This window comes from Apteryx mantelli, chromosome 7 (genome assembly GCF_036417845.1).
Source record: "Apteryx mantelli isolate bAptMan1 chromosome 7, bAptMan1.hap1, whole genome shotgun sequence".
Taxonomy (NCBI): domain Eukaryota; kingdom Metazoa; phylum Chordata; class Aves; order Apterygiformes; family Apterygidae; genus Apteryx; species Apteryx mantelli.
In genome coordinates this window covers 20,107,198-20,127,688 of record NC_089984.1, presented here as the reverse complement: position 1 = coordinate 20,127,688, position 20,491 = coordinate 20,107,198, and the positions used below count along the sequence as shown (strand labels likewise).

Sequence of the window (20,491 nt, the reverse complement as noted above, 5' to 3'; positions counted from 1 at the left end):
ATTTGCTTTGAAGAACGCATGCTGCATTTTACTTCCATGTGGACCAGTAATTTTCATTCTCTAAAATTAGGTTATTTATTATACAGATCCAAAATGTTCTAGTTGGGTGTTTAAAAAGGAGAAATTATGTCTATTTAGCATAAGGAATGAATTTAAACTCACATAAGTGAGGAGGTGATTTTGAGAGATTCCAACTTCCTTTTCTTAGTAAAGCACTAAAACATGAGCCTAAATGCTGATTTGAAAAGGAATACTTTTTCATTTATCTTTATTTATATATGTCCAATGTATCAACGTTAAAGTTTAAAGGAAGTTCTAATCTAGAATATCATGGTTATTGTGTATAAATTAGCACACAAGTTAACACTTAGTGTTAAGTACATTGCCATGGTTTTAATGTCTTTTTTTCTTATTCTTTCTTATTTTTAAGGACAAAAATAGGATGGGCAGAAGTAATAGTAAAGGGGAAAACGATCAGAGAACTTCCTTTCATAATTCATGTCCTTGCAGGAGAACTCATTCATGTCCCAAGGACTCTGGGCACGTAGGGCTGTTGACATTATTACAATTTCAACGAGTTCGTGACTTGGAATTCAGGGGAGCCCCATGTGATGCTAGAGGACCTACTCTCCAAGGGGGTATTCTACTCTGAATGCATTTACATGGTTCATCTGCAAAGTGTAAGCATTTTGTCGTGTTTATTTCAGGATATAAAAACTGATTTTATTGCATGATTATTATAGGTACATGCAGTTTCTGGAACACTGCGCTCTGATATACTCTCTTAGAAGCTGATAGAAAATTGGAGAATGCATGTTTTGTCCATGTAGAACATATTTTTCAAGTACTCACAACTCTACTATATCACAGAATCATAGAATAATTCAAGTGGAAATGGACCTCTGGAGGTTTGCTAGAGTAACTTCAAAGTTAGACAGGTTACTTCACATTCAGTTGTTTTGAATATTTCTAAAGATATTCCAATGTTTGACCCCTAATGAGATTTTGAGATTTTTTTTTCCTGTGTGAAACTTCTTCAAAATTACAAAACTTGCGTGAATTTCAAAAACAATTTCAGTTGTATGATTTCAAATACAAATTTTTAAGAATATCCAAGCTCTCATAAAACTCTCTTTTTTTCCCCTGTACACTTTAACATTTCAAGAATGAGCAAATGGAATTAAACTAGACAAGTTAATTTGGGGACTAGCAAATGGGAGAGACTTTGGTTCAAGGGGTTATGTTGATCTTTCAAAACCAGAATTAACATCTTGGAAATATCACCCTGAATACAACTCTGCTTCCATAAAAGAACAGTTTTGAAGGCTTAAGCATTTCAAAAGAGGTCACCAATTGGAGTTACCAGTAATTTGCCTAATCGTTATATGCATTCTGCATTGTTGTTCTTAATCTGTAAATTGATTTGGAAGTATAAATTCTCATTTACATCACAGTTTATGAATTCCATTTGTCTGTCATACATTAAGTAGAAAATACTGCCCGTGTGTTTCTATTGTTGCAGACAAAAGGTATAACATTACATAGTATTTTTAAAATCAGTAGCATGTGATCCTACCATTAAAATTTGCATCATGATGCATATGTGAGCAGCCTAGTGCAGGATTTCCTGCATTCCATTTTGCCAGTCACTTGTGTTTTTAATGGCATATCTGTGATTTGGTATTGTTCCTGTTAGAAGCTATTTAGCTCCACATGACCTACACAGTTACTACGAAACAAGCTGCAACATCTGCAGAAGGGACCTCTACCCCAGTGAGCTTGAGTACCTGCTTACCAAGACTGAGAAGCTGCAGGTGTAGATTGTGTTTCTAAGGTGCCTAAAGGGGCCTTGTCACACGCCACACGTGTTTAGTGAGCAAGAGGGTGTGTTTTCCTCTCCGTTTGCAAAGGTTTCCCATTCTCAAAATCATTTCACTTGAAAACTCGCATCAAAAAAGGTTAGGTCTCTGCCTTAGTTTGCACGCCTGACTTGTTTCTTATTGATCTTTTATGGCTCTGGAATGGTTTTGAAAAAAAAAATTACACATTTTGTAATTAAATGGAAAAAAATGTTTGTTCAGTCATATTTCCTGTATTTGTCGTCTGATTTTCTGTGAAGGTGGGGAAGGAAAGGAAAGGAATAGAGTGATTATCAGGTGGAGAAGTACGGAAAATATCCAGTAGAAAATGAAAACTGATTCAGAGCAGCGCATCTCGAGTTGCGGTGGGAAGTGAAGCCCCAGTGCGGCCGGCCGGTGGCGGGTGCTGCGGCGGCGGGGAGAGAGCTGGCCCTTGGGCGGTGAGAGGGCCCTGCCCTCCCGGGCGGCAGCGGCGGCTCCCCTCTTACAGGGGGTTTCTGAAGTGTGAGCTCCTGAGCGCGTCAGAAACAGGAACTTAATATAAGTATTATTTGGCTCTAAAAAGCTAGTGGTTAGGGGTGCTTCCCCCCCTTTCAATTGGAAGAAAATACACGTGCAGACTGTAATAATTAATGCTAAGCACTCACATAGCTCTTTAGGTGTACAAAGTGTTATACAGACGATAATTGTGATTACTTACCTAAATTAATTTAAGTGAAAATATCTTTGTTTAGAGTTGAGCAACTGTCCATATTCCAACTATATTTCTTAATAATTATTAGAATTAGCATAGGTTCTGACTCCCATTTATTTGTGTGTTCAGAAACAAAGCTATACAGTAGTCTTTACATAATGAAAATTAAAAGCCCAAACAATAACATTAATGTTCTTTTAAATAATGAATTTTAATGTGTGGAAGTGTGAGCAATAAATGTTTTATTGTAACCCCTGATGTGGTAATTAATCCAAGTGATTAGGACCTAATTGCGTGTTTGTAGTAAATGTTATATTTGCTGTGAAAGAAGGATTTTTAAACTTGCTGTTCTGGGGCTAGAATTGTCAGAAGACTCATAGCTGAAAGGAATGGTAAGTGCTCTTAACTTTAAACTTGGTAAAAGTGAGGTCAGAAATTAAAATAAATATGTCCTTTATTTTACCGGTTGCTCTTTTAGTTCTTTTGAGCATTTTTTTTTACTATGCACTTAATTTTGTGCAATAACTTTGCTTATAAATTAAATTAAATATGTCATAAGGGTACACAAGCTGTTTAAAATCAGCTAGCAAATACCCTTGGGAGCCAGAGAGGGTATTTGTTTTATTTAATCATTTACACCTTAATTTGCAAATAGCAAAAGCCCTCTCATTCCATAAAACTTGTCTTTATTTTCATGCAAAGAATAAGTCTGTCTGGAAACAGTGCTAGTTTTAGGTGTACTGCTAGCATTTTGAATGGCCGTATTGCGCGCCAAAGCAATTTGATCTCCACCAAAGCTGCAGAGCTGTTCTGCATTTTCACTGATGTAATTTATGAAGTTTTGGTCCTTGGTTTGCTGGGTTTCTTGTTTGTTTGGTTGGCTGGTTTGTTTCTTGGGGGGAGGGGGGTGGTTCAGCCAAACTGCATTTTATAAATACGTTGTATGCATCTGTGGCTCTGTACGGCGCTGTGTTTTGCCCTTTCTGAGTTTGCTTTACTTAAACAGACTCCCTTAAAGATGACTTAGCGTTTGAACAGTACAATAAGCTTCAGAAATCTTTTGTGTTACCTCTTTGCTATTTCTTTTCTTTATACCTACCCCGCTACAGTGTGAGTGTAGGCTTTCTGATGATATGATCTTTATTAGTGAAATAATATGCTCTTTCTTTGGGGCTCTTGAAGAATGTTCTAATGATGATGGTAATGACTTTGATTAATATTTAATCCCCATGCCACTATGTTCTTACAATTTACAAGATCTCAAAGGTGGCGAGGTGGTGGGGGGAGGCAAGGAAGGTTCTGCCTAAGTGTTTCAATAAGAAAGTCCATAGGGAAAAACATACCTTTTTTTTTTTCTTCACACCTTGTATCTGTTTTCAAACCTGAATTTAAGTAAAACCTTTCATACCAGGAACATGTTGTTGACAGGGAAATTCATAAGTCATGCTGGAGTTGTCTTATTTTTCATGGCATTTGACTCATTCCCGTATTTGTTTATATTGCGTAACTGTCGGCATTCCTCTGAATCCTCTGGGACTGCTAACGCTGCGAGGCTGCAGGTACCGCGCACTAACGCAGAACAGGGCGGTGGGGAGGATATTTTTGTCCTTTTTTGTTGGAAAAGCAAATGATCTTTATAAATGTGGTAGAGTAAGCCCAAATTAGTTCCCCCCTCCTCTCCAAAAGTCACGGTACTTGTGTGAATCATCACATAACCAAGAAGTCTATTGCATGTACAAAGCAGAAGAATTTTTTTTTTAATTTCAGGCCATGAGATGTTAAGGACAAAAATAATAAGTAAGCAATACTAATATGCCAGCTGCAAATGACTCTCCACATGACTTTTTACAATCACACAAAATGATCTGCATTTTAAAAGGTCTTTGATACCCAGTCAGTCAATAGTGATCATCTAGCAATGCAGTAATGTATAGATCAGTCATTTTTTCAGTCTGTGTGTGTTTTACCTGTATTTATAAAATAAACCATGGTGCTGATATAAGCCCACATAATTAAAATAAACCTCATATTTGTTCTTTTCTTGTTTAAGGCTATTTGCATAAGCAAGGAATAGGCTTGTTTTAAATGTTTTCTTCTAGAGCTTTCAAACTGAGTATTAAGTATCTAGAGAATTAGAAATCCTTTATGCATTCATAGTTGCATAGATTTTCTCAATTTACTAATATACTGTAAATATTATGTACACAACAAACTTGAATGAATTCAACATATGGTTGATGTTTACATAATTAATGAGATGTCAAATTATATTAATGTAACTAGCCATACACAAAAAAGCAAATGTTGCATAATCATCAAGGGTCTAAATTAACCATACCCAATAACTTATTCCTTACTTCCTGAAATGCTTATTTGCCAGGATGGGACTCTGGGATTGTATGCAAAATTGTGGAAATTAAGATTGAAAATCAATTATCTCATTGTTCCTACCATCATAAATAATATAATTGCCAATTTTAAGACTTCTGGTTATTGTTTCATGAAACAATAATTGGTGTGTCTGAACCAACTTTTGATCCAAACACAACATTCTCCTCTTTTCTATTGATGGGTTAGGCATGCCTGTTATTAATAAAGAATTATTTCAGAAGGATAAAAGGTGAATGAAATAGTTTCTCTCTATAATCAATTTTAAAAATATTTTATGATACATTGCATTTTTAGTAAGGTTTAAATTTGTATTCAAAAAAGGAGGAGTATGGCAAAGTGTTTTTGGAGAGAAGAAAAGTGGCATGCTCTTTATCGTACCTTGTTTGATTTGTAGCTTATATTTTATTGATGATAATACCCTGTACTTTATAATACCTTTCAACGTAGAATTTCAGTCATTTCAGTAATGTTAAGTAATTAAAACTCCCACTGGTTCTGCCAATGGAGGTGTATTTATCATTATAACTATTTTACAAGTGGGTAAACAGAGGCAAAAAAGGTTGAATTACTTAATCAAAGGAATAAAAACTTAAGACTCCTGCCTCCCAGATTGTTTCATGAATATTCTCCCCTAAATGCTCTTATAAATTCAGTATAAATAATAGTAGACATCTCACTCTCTGAGCTTCATAAACTCACATAAAACTCTATGCTGAACTTCAGAGGGAATATGGAGATCTTTTGCAGTTCTCACAAAGGACTTTAGGGAACTATGTCTAACCCGTACTCTTAAGATCTTAATTCATCTTGCCAAAATGAGCTTAACTACGTCTTTGTTGTTTCTAGGGAAAGAGAAGAATTGGGAGGGGGGGAACATAGGAGATTTCCCTACAACAAAGCTAGGTATATTCCTGCATTTTTGCACATGTGTTTGCATCAACACCTCATTGTTTAAGTTCACATCTATATGTTCCGTGAGTATACATCTCGTAAGTTGTCACACTTTTTTTTTTTTTTTGTCCTAAAAATGATTTGGAAGAACTTCCTGGAGAACACTTAGTTTAATCTGTATTAATCAGAATTGAAACAGATTTCCGAATTGTTTAAAAAATAAAAAAGCACTTGCTAATATATGCATAAAATAATTGTTTTCTTTAACATATAATGTCAAATATTGGAGTTTTTCTGCTACTGTTGTAATCTGATAGATACTAATATGGCAGCAATCAGAGTTCGCTTCAGCAACAAAGAAGCTGTTCAAGTCTGAAAGCAATCCTCTCCTCCTGACATGCTGGCACCATCATAGAGGAAAATGTCAGGGTCAATATAAGCACGTTTACTGACAGTTAGGTTTTTTCCTATGTTACTGAAAACTGTTTGAAACTTGGCTTTTATCAAAAACAGAAACACTGGCCACTCAGAAAGATAGAACAATAGTTTACAGCTTAGTCATTTTCCAGTTATAAAGCAATACTTTCATAAAAATAAACAATGCATACAGTAACAAGCCAAAACAATTACTCAGAAAAATTGTTGCATTTTTGCCATCCTTGCTTTCTGATTTAAAACAACTGTCTCCAGTAGGAACTGGATGAAAAGCAGCGGGTTTTGTTTCATTAAGTAACCACTTGCTGATCACTACAAGATAAAGCATAGTTCAAAAATGCAATTGATACTGTATAGGTACTAAGTTCCTAAATAACTTACTACATGAAGAATAGGTACATAGATTAAAAAACTTTCATATATTTCACTTATTTATAGACTGAACATTTCCCAAGCTTGAAGTTCTGTAGAGCTTTTTTCCTTCCCAGAGAAAGTAAAAAAGACTTAAAACACAAGCACCTTCTTTAGCAGAGGTCATGTTGTTTGTTTAATTTGTTTTGTTTCTTTTTATTTCTGGAGTTGTTGTTTTTTTTTTAATCAGAAATATTTTAATATCTATATTATTCGATACTATTTTGTCGTATCTCAGTAATAAAAATATTTTATCAAATAACTTCATGTAGGAACAGGTTGCAAGTATAAATGCTCAAAATCCGAAGGAAGAAGCAAGTATTTCATTAGGTCTGCTAATTTCTGGTTCCTGTTTTGAAAGGAAGATGATTTCGTTATCTTGACTCAGTGTGTGGGACACGAACTGCACCAAATTCGTGCTCCATACAGTTCAGAGGGTAAAAAATAAGTCTTTCAGTCTCCTCTAGTTGTAAGGGTACATGGCAGCCTTGTGTAAGCTATTCTGTCTCGAGCAGTTACCCCATGGTTCATTCCCCATGCCAAGAATTGCCATCGTGTTGCAGCTTCGCTCCTTCCAAGCGCTGCTATTTCCTCTAGGATGCCGTAGATGGAAACTGGTGGTAGAGCAGAGCTGCAGGACATCCCTTCTGCCCAAGTGCGTGGCCTGAAGTTCTCTTTGTGTATGAGAAAATACAGAAGACTTCAGCAGGTCCAAAGGCTGGACTTGGTTATGTTTGCAGTTTAGCAGAGCAAGTTTCTTTTGCACTTGAGAAGTCTGTGATTTAACTGGAACTGCTCACATGCTTGAAGTTAGGTGATTTCTGAAGGGCTTTTTGCTGAATCACAGTGTTTATCAGTACTGTCATTACACAACTGTCCAACTTGCTGTGAGCCTGAAAAATCCCACCCTTTAGATGGATGAGTGTGATGTCATTGTAATTGCCTTTTTATGTAAATGCTTGCCATAAAATAATTTTGGATTAAATGATGTGATTCTTTCATGCTGGCAGAATATAACTTACTTAAATGGCAGCAGACGGTTGTATATATGTTTCTGAAAGTTAAATATTTTGATTCACACTTGCAATTCCTTCATTTTACATTGTTACCAAATGCTATTTGAAAATCAATTCAGGGTATCGTGTTTCGAAAACCAGGCATTCATATGATGAAGTTATTTCCATATAAACCACTTTGAAAATGGGGGGAGTGAAGGGAAGGACAGAGGAGGAGTTAGAAGGAAGAGGGGGCAAATGGAAGCATTTTTGGTGGGTGGTAGGTTTGAGAGCAATGCTAATTTGTATTATCTTTACATGTTCTTATATAAACATTGCTTTTGCGGCATCCAAAAATAATAAATCCAAAAATACAAAGCTGTTTGTTATCATCACAATCTGGATTTATCTAAATGTGTGCTAGGTCACAGATTTCAGTTTTGGCTTTAAGGAAAAAAGAAAGTTAAAAAAATATATCTTGACCCTCATTATAAAGTTACAAAATCATTAAATGTATGTAATCCTTATAGATTCAGTACAAGTACGTTTTTTCATGTGAACAAATGACTGCAAGATCAACCTCTCAGTTTGGACAGAACAGCTTATACAGAACTACATTCAACAAAGCCAGAGCAGTTCTGGCTTTGTGAGACGCTTCAACACTCTGATTCGGGGCTGCTGACACTTTTGACACCCTTAATTTGCTGCACTCACATCTGCTATTGCTAGTGCTGTGTAAGCTTAGTGTGGGTCAGAAGAAACCTTTTGGGTCTTCATGTGGTAAAAATGAGAAATGTCTTCCAAAGACAAACTGCTTGTGCAGAAGCCTGCTAAATCCTTCCAGTAATGCTAGTGTCTATATTTAAAAAAAAAAAAAAAAAAAGACAGACTTGGGTGTACAAGACTATCCTCTTCTCACAGTATCCTGGTGCATTTTAAAAGGTGCATCAAAGAATATTGTTAAAGCAAGATTAATATGATATTCTCTCTCTACTAGGTCTACTGCTGTCATGCGTATCTTAATATTGATTTTTTAAAAGCTCTTAAGTTATAAAAAAGCTACTGCATCTTGCATAGCCTTGCATCTTCAATACTTGCATGTGTTTTCCTTATTTCTTCCTTTTTCTCTTCCTGCCATGAGGAAAATGTTTTTCTCTGCCAATGGATTGTATTTAAACACAAATACTAAGTACAGTGCATGAGAGACGTATCTCTGTGTTTTGTGTGTTTGTATACATACAAACAAACATATCAATAATTCAGTATATCATCCTGTTTTCCTGAGGTATATATTAGTTTAGCCTTGCTCTCTGGTTTATGGTCCAATGGCACCTTTTTCCTGGCATGGAAAAGAGGCTTGCTACATTTTGAGCAGCAGCAAACTGTGGTACACCATGAAGCAGTAGCATCTGGTACACTCAGCCTCAGTCAGTGCAGGCCAAAGGAGTACTGTGTGCTGTAAGGATGTCTGATAGCCCTTAATGTGTAATAGGTTTTCTTAGTACAATAGTGCTTCCTTTCACGTTCCTTGACTGCCCTATCTAATTATCATATGTTCTTCTATGTGTAGCATTCTTTCACAAAGATAGATACCTATACAGTAATTTTGTGTAGTATATCAATCCAACCTAAAGTTTCCCAGGCTATTTGAATTTCTGTGTACTAACCGAGGGACTCATATTTTGGTTACAAAGGTTCCTATTAATTTCCTATTAATTGTTTTAAGTTACCTTTGGTTTTTGAGGGTAAAAAGGTTCCCATATCTCTCAGACGCAGACTGAGGTGTGTAGATGGGTACAGAATATCTTCTGAAAGGCCTCTTAATGTTCTTTTTAGTGAGAAAGAAACTTCTTAATACTAAAATATGAAGTCTTTTAGACCAGTGGTCTTTGTCTTGTGTTTTGGGGGACTTTAAACTGTCTCTAAAGAATCCACAGATGTTACAAAGAGATGTAAGACCACCTGTTCTACCCAACAGTCTACCCAAGGGAAATCTCTGAATTGCTACTGATATTGGCAAAAAAAAAGGGGAGGGGGTCATAAATTAAATAAAGATGCAAACCACTGTTGGTTCCTAACCTATAGTCCTCTAACCTTTAAGGTGTCCTTACTTGACATCTCTGAACGTCACTGTACCGTCACAGAAAGGATACCTAGAAATGCTTATTCTCACCTTCAGAGATGATGTTGGCTAGGAGTTAATTGCGAGAGCGGGTCAGAATCGTTGACTTAGATTCTAGGTATTCCTTCATATACACCTCTCTGGATAACAAGCAGAGGCAGCTGCAAGAGCAGGAGGGCTGTGGCTCCGAGGAAGAGATGGAGCAGCTTGCTTTGTTATGAATCCCCATGAGATACAAGAAAACCTATTTGCTTTGGTGGAGTTCGTTCCTGTTCAAAATTGTAGCATGCTGCAATGGTGTGGTCTGTGGCCTCTAGTTGCAGTTCAAACTAAGAAGCTGTGTTCATTATCTGTACTGGCCATAGCTGGAACTGGAATTCTACTACAGATAAAGTCAAACTCTACTGAAATCCTTAAAGGAGAAAAAATATAATTAGCTTTCTTTAAACCCAGATCTGTTTGATTCAGATTTTATACGTTTTGCTTCTACCTTAATTCCATTGTGTGAATTGTACAACCACAACTTATTTTTGCAAGGAAATGTTGTATTTGGCAAAGTTTTAGTAAGAGTTCTCTAAAGCCTAACTCTTAATTTCTAAATGTTTCATTATCAAATACTAATTTAGAAAAAATATAAAAGAAAAAGCTATTTGAGGAGTGAAATTAAATGGCAGAATTGATTTTAAGGAAACCCAGAAAACAGAGCTGTAGCTTTTGAAAGTCCCTGGCCTTTACTATGCAGAAACTGAAAAGCAAGCTATCCTATCTGCATCTCAGTACTTTTATGTTGCCTTTCCAAAGGAAAAGGGAGTTGGATGCAGGCCTGAGTTAGATCTCACGGGGATAGTGTTCTGTACCTTAAATTACAATCAGATGTATTTTAGTTCAGATCAAGTTTTCAGCCTAAAATTGGTAAGAAGCCTAATTATTTGACCAGGTTACTATTTACGCAGACCACTGTATAGCAGTCTGTGATTTATCCACAGCTGGCAGCATGTTAGCCTTGAAAGGTTTTTATTTTGTGTTTGGAACAGTTTTTAAAAAATCCAGCTCTGTTCATTAAATGAAACACTAAAAGATGGTAGAGATTGCTATGGAGACAAGATGTTATATAAACTGTTCATTTTAATTCTTCAGAATGTAAAAATAGCAAAGAAGCTTGGATGTTTACAGGATTCCAGTCTTTCGAGGTACTGAGTAACTCCACAAGATGCAAAGCATTCTTATGCCCTTTGGACTCTTATTGCCATGTAGAGAATCATGCCCAGATTTTAAAAGTGATCATATATTTGCTAGACTGGGGAGCATGGAGTAGGCAGAAATAAATGGAAAGATTTTCTAAGTAATCTTTAATCTATAGACTCTTCATTATATTATTTTTCTAGTGAATAGAAAGCCTAAGATGAGCTGTTAGCTGAAGTATTCAGGGTAAAAATATAGATATTCTGTGATCTGAAGACAGAATAATATGGATAAAAAGTAGAAAATAAGACTGATTCACTATTATACCTTTTAGAGTGTCACAGTAGCAATGTTATACATAAAACTGAGATGGCAATTTATTTGTAAGGTCCCACTCAAAGTTGTTTGTTACTCTGCCTTAGAAATTATCTCTGGCCTTAAATTTAACACTTGGTGCTCTTGCTTGAAAATGGCTATTGTACACTGAGTTTTCAGAACAGTTACTAAAATTGCTTTTAGGATTGCAGAAATTGAACACTTAAAATTTGTTTAATTAGTGTAAAAACTATGCCTTTGTCTAATTAGTAGATTAATGAAGCTAGGTGATCTTTAAATAACACCTGGAACACATGAGGTTCAGTTTGGGGGCGAAGAGATCTTGAAAAAATCTTTGCGCTAGCTCTGTTAGCAACCAAGAACTTTCATATTAAGTGTGGAGGACAATATCTTTTTTTTTTTTTTTTTGGTAAAATACATTGTTACATTTTTAAAAGAACAGGTATAATGGAAAGGAATTGTGTATTTTTGCCTGAAGATTGTAGATGAATGTCCCATTAGGCTCTGGAGTCCACCTCATGTCAGGCCAAAGGACAAGAGCTGCAGCTCTACTTTAGTTTGATAGCTGAGAGCATGACAGTCTCCCTTCCTATCAGCAGCTGTATCCCTTTAACAGTAATTGAATGGGATCATGTTCTCATAATTCAGGAAATGCCTATATGGAGAAGAAAATATGGAATCTGTGGTCGCAGGAAAATGAAAAATGCCATGTGGAAACATGAAAAACCCTGGGTTTTTAATGCAGAACAATAGCAACAAGTACAGCAATGATAGCATACTCTACATACTTACTATAAACAAGGTAATAATTCTTCTGGCAAGAGATTTAATTAATCCCTTAGTTCCATGTAGAGCCATCTTTTTGGGCATTGGAATTAAGCAGTGGAGTCAGATTGACTCTGTTACCAAAAAGGGGCATTTAGAATTGTAATATGACGCCTTTTAAATACAAACATTAGTCTTAGCTGCTATGGAAAGTATACGACATAGAATGCAGATGTAGTGGGTTATATTTAATTTTGGAGGCTTATCTTTCTCAGCATATGCAGATTCTTTGTCACCTTCCTAATACCTTAATGCAAAGGCAGTATTTATCTGCAGTGTTTCTGTGGATGTGCATGATGAAAAAGGTGTGTGGAGGGGTGTTCCTTCTAGAGGCACCTACTTAATGCAGTTCCTAATTTGAAATGATTAAAATACACTGGGTTGTTTGTATGCTTGCAGGGATTCTTCCTGACGGTGTCACCAGAAGCGATATTAAAAGTGGCTGCTCAGGCTTCTGCAAACAACAAGATCTTCAGCTTGAATCTTTCTGCACCATTTATTAGCCAGTTCTATAAAGAGCCTATGATGAAAGTCATGCCTTATGTTGATGTCCTTTTTGGAAACGAGACGGTGAGTCCTACAGAAGTACATATGTCTTTTGCACCTACCTGTTTGTGTCTAGAAGTGTCGCCTGCTTTCCAGTTCTTTGTTATTCACAGAGTGAGACTGACTTTTTAAAGTGTCACTGGAAAATGAAATCCACAGTCACAGCTGAGAAAGAGGAGCCAAAGGAGTGTGATGTTTCAGTTGATGCCAAATATGACATTTCACCTGTTAGAGGTTTACAGCTCGCTCATGTTAGCGTAGAGACACATGACCAAGTTACTTCAGTTTAAAAGAGGGAATGTCCAGCACTCTGGCTGCTTCAGAATCACTACCATATGCATGTACTTGCCCAGCAGTAAATCTCTGCTGGGAGAAAACATATGAAGGGCTACTGCAGAGCTGCTGAAACTTGTTTCCGTACCCATACTCCTATTCTTGACAGCATTTTCTGTGATGAAAATGCTTGGTCTTTTGGGAGAAGCGGGAGGAGAAACCTGAAAAACAATTAATTGGTTTAGAAAGTTCTTACTGATTTTTATAGAAGATGGACTGGCAGTCCGTCTAAGGAAACTTATCTTTGCTATGCAAGTTGGTAAATAGAATGCATGAAATTCTGCCTGGAAGTCCATGTAATAGACCAACTGAATTCAGATTTCACTTATTGTATTACTATCACTTTTTGATTTTTTTCTGGTTCAGAAAGTTCTCTTAAATATTTATTAGTTTGCTCAGCACAAAAAGGTAACAAAAAAAAAAAAGTTGGAAAGTATGATGTACCTAAATGAAGCAAGGGCTTGCCTCTCCTTGAGATAACTACATTAGTACAGGAAAATTATGGAAAACTGACTTAAACAGTGCTTATTCCTGTTATGACACAGAGAGTGTGCTGTACCAGCACAAGTCACTTTTTACACTATTGCTGCATGTCCATGTTAGGGCCTAGTATTGTTCCAGATATAGTACTTACCACAGGTAACCATGCAGAGGGTTTTTCTGGACATTTTGCTGCCATTGTCATCTCTTACCTTTGTTTTCTCCTTTGCAATACAGTCCTTACTAAGATGCTACTGCGTATTTGGATTTATTGGTGATATGATTTCAAGAAAAAAGTCTTGTCAGATCTCACAAATTAAGCAGAAGCAAGTTTAGTCAATGTTTGGGTGGAGGGGCTTCAAAAGAACTTCTGGGATTAACCATTGCTGGTCTTTTATATAAATATTGCCCCTTTAACCTGTTAGGACATTACAGATCACAGTGAATCATAAGGTGCTATTTTTCAGAGTATAAAGCATAGATTATGACCACTTGTCTTCTATGAATTTGCACACTTTATAAGTAATAGTCCAATATACTGGCAAGATTACAGTTTTGGAAATTATACTCTGACTACCTAATTCCCTCTGCCATTTCAGTTTGCTATGGTATTATTCACCTCTTGTCATAAAATATTATGCAGGACTGCTGTGTTTCTTGAAGTGTGAAATATTCCCTGCATTTTCTGTGTATATTTTCTGAAGCATTTTGGTGTCTTTCAGGATAAAAGATGCTATTTAAATGTAAGTGATCATCCTTAAATTTGGCTGCACAATGTGTGTATACTTCAGATTATCAGCCTCTTACACTCTGTTACTTATGCTCCTTTTTGTACATGGTATACTTGAATTTCCAATCAGTTGAAACCCTGGTCTGCTTTTAGTCTCTGCTTCTTACTATATAAGCTGACCATGACTGCTTTAGAGCTGTTGAAATGCTTTTCACAGTGGTTTATTCTCTTGTCTTCCTGTGTGACTTGAAACCACCCTCTCGGCATGGCATGCTTCCAGTTCTAGTGGCTGCTGTATCTTGTGACTGTCAGTGCTTCTGCTCACTGCATCATGGTTTGTAGCAAAGAGTAGTTGCAAAACTCCTTAAGAGAAGCGTATTCTGACATGTCCTGCCTTCTAGTAGCTTCCCTTCTAGTTTATTCTCCTGTATTCATTTCATCTGCAAGTACATTTGGTTTTCTTTGTGTTTAGGTATGCCTTGATGGAGAATGCACCACTTCAGCTAGCCAGCTCTAAATTTTCGTTCGAATCCTCTGATTGCCTTTTTGCTACGTTTTCCATCAGTTTTGCTAATTTAGTTAAATAGTGAAAGTACATCTCAGTTAACATACAAGCAAAGCAGACTAAGTAGTGTGGTTATTACTTTATTAGAACGAGAATAGTCTCAGACATGATTTTTATTCTTCTGTATATTTATCTTCTACAGATTATACACAAATATAATTTTATTGTTAAACACTGAGCTGCTTATATTTTTAGAGTAATACAAAAAACATCCAAGAGCAACAAAATTCCAAATTGCTGCCATTCCTAAACTAAAAACAATTGGCAAAGTGATTTTTAGATTACATCTTCTACTTAAAAATTTACATCTGAATGGAGATCAGCTATTTCAAGTTTCAGCCAGATGGTAATTAAAATGGGCAAGTTATAAACCTCTTGGAATAAATGTTCTGGTTTAGAATGTAAATGCCAACATACCCTTAACCGCAATGGAGACACTGAATGCTGTGATAACTCAATATATTTTTCAGTGTCAGCATTAGCTCTATGACCACTGGGATTTTGATAATTTCTTTAAACCTCTTTTAAAACTAGTCAAACATCTTGCCTTGAATTTTTGATACTTATTAACTATAGTTCATATAATAAATTTAGTACAGAACATTCAGTATAGGAATAATTATATGTTCATTGCTGCTAGCCAATTAGGGCCATCCTGCAGTCATTATCTAGCAATACATGACTGGAGAACTTGATTATTGTCACTGCTTTTAATTTTTATTAAATTAAGTTTTTTTTATAGTATCATTTTGCAAATGGTTCTTAGCAATAATACCTTCCAAGCTTCCATAATCACTAGATAATTAACCTGCCAGGATTAAGCACACTCTACTTTGCCTCAGGATGCTTAACTCTCAAATAAGGTCAATTATCTCCTGATGATAACTGCTTTGTCACAAGTTGCTGCTTAATTCATCTGTAAAAGCTTACCTTAGAATACATATTGTACAACTCAGAGTAACTTTCAATAACAGAATGGTCAAAGGAGTGAAAGCATTTAAAATTACAACTCTACACAAAGTTCTGGAATGTTTCTTGCACAGCAATTCCTAGGCAAGTAAAGGAGCCTACATTTGTGCATATTTCTTCCCAGACCTTTTTCTGCATTGCCCCAGTTAGAGCTAAAGCTTGATGTCTCTGATATGCTTGTGATAGGGTTAGCCCAAAAAACACCTGTCCTGTCCTACATTATATGCATTTTGAGAACCCATGGAAGTAAATGCCGGTCACAGGAACATGAACTCAGTTTCCAGTCTCCCTAAAGCTGCAAGATAAAATGGCATCTCCTCAGGGAAGGAACTACTGGGGAAAAGTCTATGTGTTTTGGAACATGCAGCTGGATAGCAATTTATTTTCTGTGGAGGTCTTCAGAATTTAGGGGACTCTACAAGGCTTTCATATGATTCTGCACCTCATCCCCACATATGGCGGGCATTCCTGACTCGCAGAGGAATATTTATTAAGATATTGATGTGGTAAAGATCTTTCTAGGTTCTCTTCCTATGTCTAGACAGGACATCCCTGAGAAATTTTAAAATTTGGAAACTTTAGAATTACAGAAGTGCCGAGTTCCTCATCTGTTGGTTTATAATAAAAACCATATCCAAACAATATAGTTTGGAGTATACAGTGTACAACAATCAGTAAAAGTTAAGGAGGATATGTAAAAGAGAAATCATGGATTTTTCTTAAGTAGTAATATAAAAAAACTAATACAACATTTCATTCTGGAAATTGGATTCTCTTTCTCACAAGTATATAGAGGTTTTACTTCTAAACACAGTTTCTGAACAGATTAATTACAGGATTGTAAACGGAAGTTCTGCAAAGGCAGAGTACTTCTGCAACCTGATCGGGAAATTGATGCTGGTGCAACAAGCGTGCTGAAAAGAAAGGTGGTTGCATGAAAGACATGTATGTTTTAAAAAGCAATAACAACAGCTTTAATTACAGTTCTAGAGTTATGAATCCTGGACTTTAAAAAGATGTGTGCCTATATATGCAATAGGCTATCATATAAACAGGTCATCATTTCATCTCATAATTATACTAAAATGGCACATTGTGTCTCCTTAAATTAAAATGCTTGCAAATAAGGTATCAAATATTAACATAAACATCTCCCCAAATATATACTGTTTTGACACAGGCTTTACGAACCTTTATAAGGCCTTTATAAGCCTTTATAAAACAAGTGTTGTCTTCAGTTATCCTACTACTTATTTTATTTCTGTACATCTTGTTTAAGGAATATTTATGTTGTACCTTCGCTTTAATGACCGGGAAAAACAGTAAATCTAAAACTGATGACAATGGTTAACATTGTCCTAGCTTTGAACTTGCATTCAAAGACAGTCTGTATTTTTGTGCTTATTTTAACTGGAGGAGTGAATGGAAATGCTACTAAGTTTTTTGGCATAAAACTGTGTTTAATGCACTAGGATTTACACCTAAATGACAGTTTCCAAGCAAGTTTGGCCATTTCTGTTCTGTAACCTATAGCATATGTTTGCAAACAACTTCAACTCCACATACATTGGTATATAGCATTAAGATATAGTATTGTGGACAAAGTTCAGTCCTGTGAATAAATTGCCTCTGCAACTTTGTCACCTGGGACTAGGTTGATACCTGAAGGCTTAGGAATCTGCCCACAGCTCACAAAAATCTCAGATGAGACGTAGCAGCTTTCCTAAGGTAAATCAGCCACATGGTGATTTTTTTTTTTTAACTAGTGTATGTTCATAATCGTATAATTTAATTGATCTGAATTTACACCAGTATAATTAATACTGTCTCAATCTAGTTTATACACCTAAAATATACAGTTTTCCAGGCTTCCTGCATGCCTTTTCACACTGAGGAATTGTCTGATTCTGAGGAAGTGATTAAGAGGTAAGAGAAAGGAGAAAATGAGCTGGCAGACATAATTTGGTGCATGGAGGAAGGGAAATATAGTTTGACCTATCATAATTGATGAAAAGAGAGACGAACATTTAAGTCTCTTCTCCTCTATCAAGTGGGGCTAAAAAGTGAGAAAAAATAGCAAAGGATGACTGGTCATGCCATAAATGTCAAGAGTTATTTCTTTTTGAACTAAGTGATTTCAAGTAAGTATTTGAAATTATTTATTAGAAGGCAAATACTAAATTGTGTTTGAATTGAAGCTAAGTTTCTCCAGGAGGCTCATTTTAGCCTGCTGTTAACTTACATGTGTGTAAAGAGCCCTTAAGAGCCCTTAATTCTTTCTTTTTGACTTATCAGAGCTGATATTTAGGGGTTATTTTCAGTCAGTGGTTGTTTGTAAACTGTCTGCCTTAGGAGCTGAACCTTTACATTCAGTTCCTAAATCCTTATTCATTTTGAATCAAGCTTTCAGAAATATTAATCATCTTAATTGAAATTGAGATGGGTGTCAGTATTTCTCACTTCAATTTATTTGCCAATATTTCCCATTTCTTAGGGCTTTCAAAGGCTCTCAGAAACTTGCCCCAGTGGTGAGGGTAATTATCTTCATTTTGTAGACTGAGAGGCTGAGACTTGCAAAATCCCATACAGTGAGTCTGTGGTTAAGTTAAAAACTGTAGCTGGATATTCTGACCCAGTTTATTAAATACACATGGGAAAAATGTTTGTAAGGAGATATCTCCTCTTCTCTTCTGTTTTAGCAGGTAGGGGTTTTTAAGGCCAATTGATGCTGGTGTTTGCTTTTCTAAAATACTGTAAACAGAAAGCAATTTCTTTTTATAAAACCTACTTTTAAGATTCCTGCAAAATCTTTAGCTAATGGAGCCTGGAAATTAAAATTTGTAATTTTTAATGGAGAAAAAATGAATATTTTTCTTAGAGTTCCTTGATTTCTTTGTAGAATTTTGTCGCTTATTTTTCTGGTGCAGGTACTGAATTTTCAATTATAGGAAAGCTATGGCATCATAATATTGCTGCTTGATTCACAGAATTAACTACTTTCTCAGTGTCTGAATATCTAATAAATTGTGGCCAACTGAAAAATGAGGGGGTCTCTAGCACAAGGGAGGTTAATAATGTCAATGGCATGTTGTAAAGATGTGCTGTGGGAAGGATTCTGAAGCAGCCCAAGGCTATTTCGGCTGCAGACACTGAATCTGCTTTTCCCTCTCTCTCTCTTCTGCCTTTTTTTTTCCCCCTTGTGAACTGCAGTGGCTCTCTAAGATGAAATGCTTTTAAATCATTTCCCAACCTTGCAGCCGTCATTGATAAAAGCCCTGCTATTTGAAATGATATGAATCACTGTGGAGTTAATCGCACCTTATACAACAACATATTTTGTTATGATTCATTCCATTTCAATTAATCTTCTTATTTATCTACATTGTCTCAGCTGCTGCAATGAAATTCAGGAGTAATAAGCAAGTAATTATTTTAGTGTAGCTTACCTAGGATATTATGAATGAAAGGAAAATTGAGAGCCAAGTATTTTAGTTGATATTTAGTGCTGCTTTCAGCTAATGTCTAGCTATTTAAGTAATTTAGGAATCCTATCTCAAAAATGGCTTTCTTTTTCCTGTTTTGAAAAACAAGCAGGTATTTAGAAGAGAAGCATACGCTTGACAACAGGCTTCACTTCTTAAAACGGAAAATGTTTTCTGGTAGTCTCTCAGAAAGATTAGGGATATTTATCGTTCCTTATGCAATCCAGCTTTGCGATGCTTCTAAGGTCAGGAATGCTGTACAGAATGCAGCACAGGACAGAACACGTCCTGTGAGAGGGGAAGGAGGATTTCACCATATCTCAGTGGCTTGTGTTTTACTGACTGTGATTGATAACCCTTTTCACTTTGTAGCACTTCCCAGAGCATCTCATAACACTTCCTAGACATTAAAGCTCAGAATAAACCAATAAGGTAGGTATGTAGTCTTGTCTGTGTTTTACAGGTGGACAACCAAGAGGTTATTTGCCCAAGGTCATACAGCAGAGTCAGGAACAAGGAAAATTAAGTTCTACCTTTTTTTTCTTCTGTTAGTGTCCTGAAATGTTGTTAGCCACCAGATATATTAGGATGAAACTCACCTGTGTGGAATAAAAGGTCTGCAGAATTTGACTTTCAATTTTTAGTGTTATATTAATATTAATATATATCTCTGAAAACTTTTTAAATGTAAAATACATACGGTTTCAATAACCGCAATACTAGGGCAAAAACAAATACACAACATAAGAGCTGTGAAAATCAGAATATTAATAAAATTTAGTAATACAATTGATAAGAAGTAGAAGAATGAGGGCAGAAATGTTCACAAAAATTGTTTTTAATCAGTGTAAATCCAGAATAGTTCTATTTCACAGGGATTTTTTCAGATAACAATGCAAGTAAAATGCGTAGGTTTCAATGAAGGGTTTTTTTCCAGTCCAGCTGAGATACATGCATTCTGCGACTCCACACTTCAAGCCCTGTTTGAGGGCAGATGTAGCCAGTTTCTAATTCAAAGCATTATTAGATCATGCTAAAAGCCTGTTATGCCAACAAGGAATCATTGAGATTAATGGGATTGAATCTCCGGTATCAGTCCTTCCAGCCACCTGTAAGGTCCCATTTAGAGTGTGGTCCAATGTTCTGCTTGATTTCATCAATATGTAAGCCAGTGCAGAAAGGGTGACACTCTCTCCCAGTATCACATAGTCTCATTCCCCCTACTCTTCCCTGGGCCAGATTTAA

The 20,491-nt window shown here is 36.0% G+C and overlaps 1 protein-coding gene across 1 annotated transcript in view; it reads left to right on the top strand.

Annotated features, from left to right (window-relative positions):
* The window catches only part of ADK (adenosine kinase), a 302,259-nt gene that overhangs the window by 204,518 nt on the left and 77,250 nt on the right, over window positions 1-20,491 (top strand). Inside the window, 1 exon segment of the mRNA XM_067299898.1 lies at window positions 12,541-12,711. Coding sequence (XP_067155999.1) covers window positions 12,541-12,711 — 171 coding nt within the window.